The sequence below is a fragment of the Hemibagrus wyckioides genome, linkage group LG14 (genome assembly GCF_019097595.1).
Source record: "Hemibagrus wyckioides isolate EC202008001 linkage group LG14, SWU_Hwy_1.0, whole genome shotgun sequence".
Lineage (NCBI taxonomy): Eukaryota > Metazoa > Chordata > Actinopteri > Siluriformes > Bagridae > Hemibagrus > Hemibagrus wyckioides.
Window position 1 is genome coordinate 23,945,400 of NC_080723.1, and position 7,934 is coordinate 23,953,333.

General features: G+C 42.6%; 1 protein-coding gene across 1 annotated transcript in view; it reads left to right on the top strand.

The window, feature by feature from the left end:
* The window catches only part of ddah2 (dimethylarginine dimethylaminohydrolase 2), a 14,407-nt gene extending 8,850 nt beyond the window's left edge, over positions 1-5,557 (top strand). Inside the window, exons 3-6 of the mRNA XM_058407372.1 lie at positions 1-124; positions 2,538-2,657; positions 4,378-4,521; positions 5,292-5,557. The exon at positions 1-124 is cut by the window's left edge and continues 50 nt beyond it. Of these exons, the coding sequence (XP_058263355.1) occupies positions 1-124; positions 2,538-2,657; positions 4,378-4,521; positions 5,292-5,408 (505 nt within the window). The 3' untranslated portion in view covers positions 5,409-5,557. The remainder of the gene's footprint in view (positions 125-2,537; positions 2,658-4,377; positions 4,522-5,291) is intronic.
* The last annotated feature ends 2,377 nt before the right edge of the window (positions 5,558-7,934 follow it).

The following is a 7,934-nucleotide window of genomic DNA, read 5'->3' on the forward strand; positions in this document are numbered from 1 at the left end:
CATGGAGGATGAAGGAGCCACGCTGGAGGGCAGTGATGTTCTCTTCACCGGGAGAGAGTTCTTCGTCGGTTTGTCCAAACACACCAACCAGCGTGGAGCTGAGATCCTCGCTAACACTTTTCGGGTAGGAAAGTGAAGCTACACTCAAACTACACTCCACAACACACACACACACACACACGTAAATACATCACTTTACTCACCAACAAGCCATATTATACTCAAACTACACTCACTCACGCCATCTGGAACTGAACTGACTGCTCCAGGGAGTGATGTGAGGTACATGACTCCAGCTCTAACACTGACTCTTTCTGGAATGTTCTATTCAACATCCTCCATACGACATGTAGCTACTGAACAGAAACGACAACACAGAGCTAGGGACAGAAAGTTTGTCGTAGCATCATAAAGTGCAACCAGGTACGAACAGTGCAAAGACAAGACAAGTGCAGAAACAGGAAGTACAGAAAAAACCCAAAACAAGACAGGACACAAAAAAAGTGTCCGGTTCTTATAATGATCTAGTCTGCTCTGATTATTCTTGGAATTGTTCAGCAGTTACAGTAGAACCATGAGGAGGAATGTCCTCACTGACTTCCACATTATTCAGTACCTGACTGTTTTATAAATAAATAATATGACTAACAGAGGAGAAGTATGACTAAATGATTTTATTTTGTTATTAAAATATATAATTATTATTAGCGTGTTGAAGTAGCGTTCTTCTCTGGCTAACTTTAAGGTGGCGGAGCCTCAGCACCCCCTATTGAACGGCCGCCACTGCTTATGACTTTTCGCCTTTAGAATTGAATTTTGCGTCGACATACAAAGTATTTTCAGCATACGAACGAACCGAACTGAACTCTGGGTAAGTCACACACACGTCTGGGAGCCGTTCAAAACTTTTTAGCGTCAGTGGAAAGCCGAGTGAAGTGAGTTTACGAATTATTTCAGTCTAAGCTGTTGTGAAAGAGTCAACCCACGATACCAACGTTCCCTTCAGCATGCGTTCAAAAGCTAGGTGATTTTCAGGTGTTTTTTTGTTGACAGATTGGTGGTGTAGGTGGTCTGTTCTATTTTTACCCCAAGCTTGGTGGCACGACTTCCTGTGAGGAGCCTTGACATGGAATGCTTGGCTTGGGTCAGTTCTTTGTAAGCAGCCATACAGTTTACATACGCTTCGTATCGGTTATATTGGTCATATTTTTGGGCGGCTGGAACAGATTATCTGTATTTACATTATTTCTTATAGAGAAATTCATTTGAATAGAAATTTTCACCTTAAGAACGGATTAAATTCCTGTGCCGAGGTTCCACTGTACTGGTATTAAATATTCTCTCTAGCTCACAGCTTTCTTTCTCAGCATCAGTTTGTACTGCTGACCTCTCAGCTGAGATGGTTCATGCTGTCCATATGTTTTGATCATGAAGCATTAATATCATTTTCCCAGTCAGGGTTTTTCTCTTTCTGCATTGTTTTTGTTTTCACTTCCTCAGTTTAAATTGGGATGGCTTTCATTTCAGTGGAATGTTTTATTCCGCTAATAAAACAACCAGCACATGGCATCGGATCAGCTCTGCTTCTGCTTTCACACATGCTGTAGAGGACGCAGAAGATCTCCTGCTGGACGTGTTTGACCGTAAGGTTCTTGACCTCTCAGAACGAACTGAAAGCTTGTCTTCAGGATGAACTTTCCATCCAGATAAACCCTGCTAATGCAGCAGCGCGGGGATTCTCACACGGCCGTTTCCCAGCGTCCGTAATGACTTGTTTAATGCTGGTCATTTTTGGGGGTCAAACCAGTTTGTATTTTTCATCGTTCAGCACTGACCGCTCTGATTTGACACGGCTTCCTGTTGTCAGAGAGTTAAAAATGTATTTTCCAGAAGCTTCTCCATGTTATTCTTTGTGAGTAGTGAAGTTTAATCTGCCGCATCAGCTGAACTGCTCTCCATCTACACCACTTTCTGTTAACTGAAGCTTTCACTTCTGCAGGATTTACACTGTGTGTTTCAATCCAGCTTGGTCAGGACTGTGTGCAGCTCCCATAACACACTCCTAACACTCACTGCGTCCTGTCTTATCATGCAGATCATTGCCCATATGATTCCGCAGTGCGATTACCAGCCTGGACTGGTTTCAGCTCTGTGTGTGTGTGTGGTGAAGAAGCTCAGGAAGATCCTACAGCACTTCAACTTTCAGTGATTCAGTCCTCAGAAATACATTTGCATAATAACAAAGAATAAAACCATTTGACTTGAAGACGGGTGTTACTTCCTGTTTACACATCTGGCTAGGTGTAGTGACTGGTGTACACACTAGGGGGCAGTATCGGTAGACAGTACGTACCCAGGGGGTGTGGTCAGAATGAACAGTTAGAACATAAGCCAAAGGAGATTCATTAGCAAGTGAGACACAGAGTATAAAACCATCTCTATACTCAAACCATCACTCAACAACACCTTCAGAGACATCCCTCAGTATTCAGATTGTACTGTAGCACTTACTACTGTGTGTGTGTGTGTGTGTGTAGGACTTTGCTGTGTCCACAGTGCCTGTATCTGCTGGCACTCGTCTGAAGAACATCTGCTCAATGGGAGGTCCTGACACCATCATCTTCAGCAACAGTGAGAGTGCAAGGAGGACTCTAAAAGTGAGTGTGTGTGTGTATGCGTGTGTGCGCACGTGCGTGTGGTGTGTGTGTGTTGTGTGAGTGTTGGCCCTGTTTAAGCAGCACTCCTGGATTGTTGAACTGACTAGATCTAAACTTAATCTCATCATGTGCATCAACTTCCATTAGAGCAGATCCTGACGCTGTCCACTTCCACTCGTGTGTGTGTGTGTGTGTGTGTGTGTGTGTGTGTGTACTGATAGCAATAGCAGATGCTGCTGCAATCCGATCCCTGCCCCTGCTCCATGTTATAACCTCATTAGCTTTAAGAGCAGTCTGTCTGATTCCTGTCCAGTGTGTTAGAACATCATCAGATTACATCTCCACACCTTCTCCTCGGGTGTGGTCAGTCAGACGAGGTGGCTTTAAGCACAGAGGTTGATATTAATGATGTTAATGCTAGCTAGCAAGTAAAATCGTTGAATCTGTGATTCAGAGAACATCAAGCATCAGCATAGTGAAATTAAATAAAATAGTGAGCTTAGGGGGCGGAGCCTGAGGAAACTGCTCCAAGTTCCTTATTTACATATCCTACAGGATTTAAGCTGCAGCTAGAGGACAAATACCTGAGGTAGAGTCTAGGGGGTGGAGCCTGGGGAAACTGCTCTAAGAAACATTAGTTCCTTATTTTCATATCCTACAGGATTTAAGCTGCAGCCAGTAAACAAATACATGAGGCGTGAGCCTAGGGGGGCGGGGCCTGAGGAAACTGATCTAAGATCCTTATTTATTTACTCTACAGGTTTTAAGGTGTAGTAAATGAAAAAATGCATGAGGCGGAGCCTAAGGAAACTGCTCTAAGCTCTTTATTTACATATCCTACAGGATTTAAGCTGCGGCCAGTGAACAAATATGTGAGGCGGAGCCTAGGGGGCGGAGCCTGAAGAAAACTACTTAAAGCCCCTTATTTACGTACCCTACAGGATTTAAGCTGCAGCCAGAGGACAAATTATATTTCTTTGAGGATTGTAGACTACAAGAAGAAGAATGTTGATCTGTGGTAGAAGAGGGGACTTAAATCTTATCCACAAAGGGTTGTTGTGGCTGCAGGCTTTAATTCAAACCATTCCAGTCTGATTTCACTTATTTAATCAGTTCATCTTGGTCTCCAATCAGCTCTCACGTGTGTCTCCTATTGGCTGTAATGAAAGCCTGCAGCCACAAGGTCCCTTGTGAGAAGACTGAAGGCCCCTGGACCATGAGATTAACTCATCTGTTTTAAAAAAAAAAAGGAAAAAGATGGAAATTGGAGTTTTACACAATAGCGACATCTAGTGTTCAAACCAGGAACTTAATTTTCACCATCATTGCTTAATCTCAAACCTACAGGGATGTGTTCACTCCACATAACTGGATTTAAAATAAGTCTGTTATTGTTGACATGGTCAAGTTTTCTGTAAAGAGACGTTTATGTAACATGTATGGAAGGAGTCTCTAGTAACAGTCAGGGCTATAGCTGGAACTTTAAGGTTTCCAAATTCACAGAGAGAGAGAGAGAATAAAGAGAGCATGCTGAGGGAATGACTGTTTACAGCTGCTGTAATGTAAGTGATAACAGGATGTAAGAGATGTTTCAGAAATGTTCCACAACATTAAATATAAATGGATAAAATGTATGTGCTGGAATTAAGAAAAATAAGAAATAAAATATGTTTGCAGGCTGATTTAAGGTGTGTGTGTGTGTGTGTGTGTATGTGTGTAGGTGATGGAGCAGTTGACTGATCATCACTATAACGTGTTGTCTGTACCGGAGGACGCTGCTGCTAACTGCGTGTACGTACGCGGTGCAGGTGAACTGGATTATCTGCTGCACCCCACGCAGGACGAGTGTCCAAACAGTGTCTCTGTGAGTGTCCACATCATTCTTACACCACACACTGCAACAGGCCTTCACTGACTGATAGGATCTGAAGCTAATCTATAAATTAAAACGTTTGGTAAATATTGATGTTTCATTTCTAACGAAGAGAAGCACACTGCTAATGTCTACACAATGACTTCTCCTCAGATGATCCAACAAACCTAACACTGATAGAAATAAGGTACACTATATTGCCAAAAGTTTTGGGATGCCTGCTTTTACCTGCACATGAATGTAATATGGAGTTGTCCCGCCCTTTGCAGCTATAACAGCTTCAACTCTTCTGGGAAGGCTTTCCACAAGGTTTAGGAGTGTGTTTATGGGAATTTTTGACCGTTCCTCTAGATTTGTGAGGTCAGGCACTGATGTTGGACGAGAAGGCCTGGCTCACAGTCTCCACTCTAATTCATCCCAAAGGTGTTCTGTGGGGTTGAGGTCAGGACTCTGTGCAGGCCAGTCAAGTTCCTCCACACCAAACTCACTCATCCATGTCTTTATGGACTTTACTTTGGTCACTGGTGTACAGTCATGTTGGAACAGGAAGGGGTCATCCCCAACCCACAAAGAGCATGAAATTGTCCAAAATGTCTTGGTATGAAGCTGAAGCATTAAGAGTTCCTTTCACTGGAACTAAGGGACCGAGTCCAACCCCTGAAAAACAACACCTGAACTCAGAGATTTGGAGGGGTGTCCCAATACTTTTGGCAATATAGTGTATTTCTCCTCATGATGGTCTGATTTTTTTTCTCTTTCAGGCCTTCCAGAAATTTACAAGCTACACCCTGCTCCCTACATCATGCAGTGAGGCGTCCAAACTCGGGGGAGCGCTCACCTCATTCTGCCTTCTCATCAACAGGAAGCTCCCTTATTAACACACACATCTCTCTATGCTCACAGCATCTGCACATACACACACACACACACACACACACACACTTGCACACTAAGAAAACATGCATTGACTTCATGTCCCCCATGTTACTGTATTTACCTCAAAATAAAATGAATCTTTTCAATTACACCTTGTAATGATTCTTGTTCATGGTGCTTCCTCTTCTGAAAAAGGATGTTAAAGTGCTAGGCTAGCTGCTGTAGCTTATCTCAGTCATGCATGGTCTCCATCATGTAGAGTCATCATGAGTTTTGATGCTGAAAGATATTTGGTAATTCCTTTGATGGCTCCTACAGTTCAGAATGTCATTAAAGGACAGGACAAATGTGTTGGAGTAAAATACCCACTGCTCTGATGTAGCACAGAGAGGACTTCATTTATCTTTAGTAAAAACATATGAACTGAGTTAAACACTAAAATCTTAATTTTAAGCCTTTATTTATTTATGTACTCCTCACTTCCAGGTTTGATCGATCAGTAAACAGCGGTCAGGAAACCTCCTCACTCAGACACGATATACAGGGGTTGGACAATGAAACTGAAACACTGGCCAATTTAGTGTTGGAGGTTTCATGGCTAAATTTGACCAGCCTGGTGGCCAATCTTCATTGATTGCACATTCCACCAGTAAGAGCAGAGTGTGAAGGTTTAATTAGCAGAGTAATAGCACAGTTTTGCTTAAAATATTGCAATGCACACAACATTATGGGAGACATATCAGAGTTCAAAAGAGGACAAACTGTTGGTGCACGTCTCGCTGGCGCATCTGTGACTAAGACAGCAAGTCTTTGTGATGTATCAAGAGCCACGGTATCCAGGGTAATGTCAGCATACCACCAAGAAGGACGAACCACATCCAACAGTGGACGCAAGAGGAAGCTGTCTGAAAGGGATGTCCGGGTGCTAACCCGGATTGTATCCAAAAAACATAAAACCACAGCTGCCCAACTCACTGCAGAATTAAATGTGCACCTCAACTCTCCTGTTTCCACCAAAACTGTCCGTCGGGAGCTCCACAGGGTCAATGTACATGGCCGGGCTGCTATAGCCAAACCTTTGGTCACTCGTGCCAATGCCAAATGTCGGTTTCAATGGTGCCAGCAGCGAAAATCTTGGGCTGTGGACAATGTGAAACATGTATTGTTCTCCGAGGAGTCCACCTTCACTGTCTTTCCCACATCCGGGACAGGTACGGTGTGGAGAAGCCCCAAAGAAGTGTACCACCCAGACTTGCATGCCCAGAGTGAAGCATTAGGGTGGATCAGTGATGGTTTGGGCTGCAATATCATGGCATTCCCTAGGCCCAATACTTGTGCTAGATGGGCGCGTCACTGCCAAGGACTACTGAACCATTCTGGAGGACCATGAGCACCCAATGGTTCAAACATTGTATCCTGAAGGTGGTGCCGTGTATCAGGATGATAATGCACCAATACACACAGCAAGACTGGTGACAGAGTGGTTTGATGAACATGAAAGTGAAGTTGAACATCTCCCATGGCCTGCACAGTCACCAGATCTAAATATTATTGAGCCACTTTGGGGTGTTTTGGAGGAGCGAGTCAGGAAACGTTTTTCTCCACCAGCATCACGTAGTGACCTGGCCACTATTCTGCAAGAAGAATGGCTCAAAATCCCTCTGGCCACTGTGCAGGACTTGTATCTGTCATTCCCAAGACGAATTGATGCTGTATTGCCCATAAAAGGAGGCCCCACACCATACTAATGAATTATTGTGGTCTAAAACCAGGCGTTTCAGTTTCATTGTCCAACCCCTGTAGATCATCTATGATCTACGACACTCTTTTCCACTACGACATAGACATCATGAAGATCGTGTTTATTTCAGGATTATATTCGGGTTAATCATGCTAGTTTTGTGGTATAACTATGGTGTGTGTGTGACATTTAAATCTATCGGTAATAAAAATCCAACATACAACCATCAAATATCACCCAAAACTCATTTAAAAAGCAGCTTTTACTTTCACTTTAATTCAACATTGGGCTAGATAAGCACCAAGTTTTCATTTCTACCTCTTAGACATTTTAGCTGTTGGCTAACTGACAAGATGCTCAACAATGCAGTGATCGATTATATAAGGAATAAAAGAGTGTGTGGTCATTTTAGGGGCAAATAATTGAGTTAATGATGAAATGGAGTTAAAATCTTTAAGAATTATTTTCCCCACTAACAGTCCCCTAAGTGTTTTCCACCTTTAGTAAACCACAGAAAATAGCCAAAGATTTTGATTAATTGAAGATTTTATCCATATATAATTACATTTAATTGCCTACAAAAGTTCCGGTTGTTTATAGCTGCTATAACACGAGTGAACAAGAACCAACTTGTTTCATAAACATTAAATGTAAGCTTTAAAAAGAAAATGGCATCCTTTAATAAAATGCTGTTAATTTATGCGTCTGCTGTCTATTATTCATCATTAATGGGATGGAATAAGGTTCCTGCTGCTAAAACACTTTCAGGCTGAAATCAGAGACATCA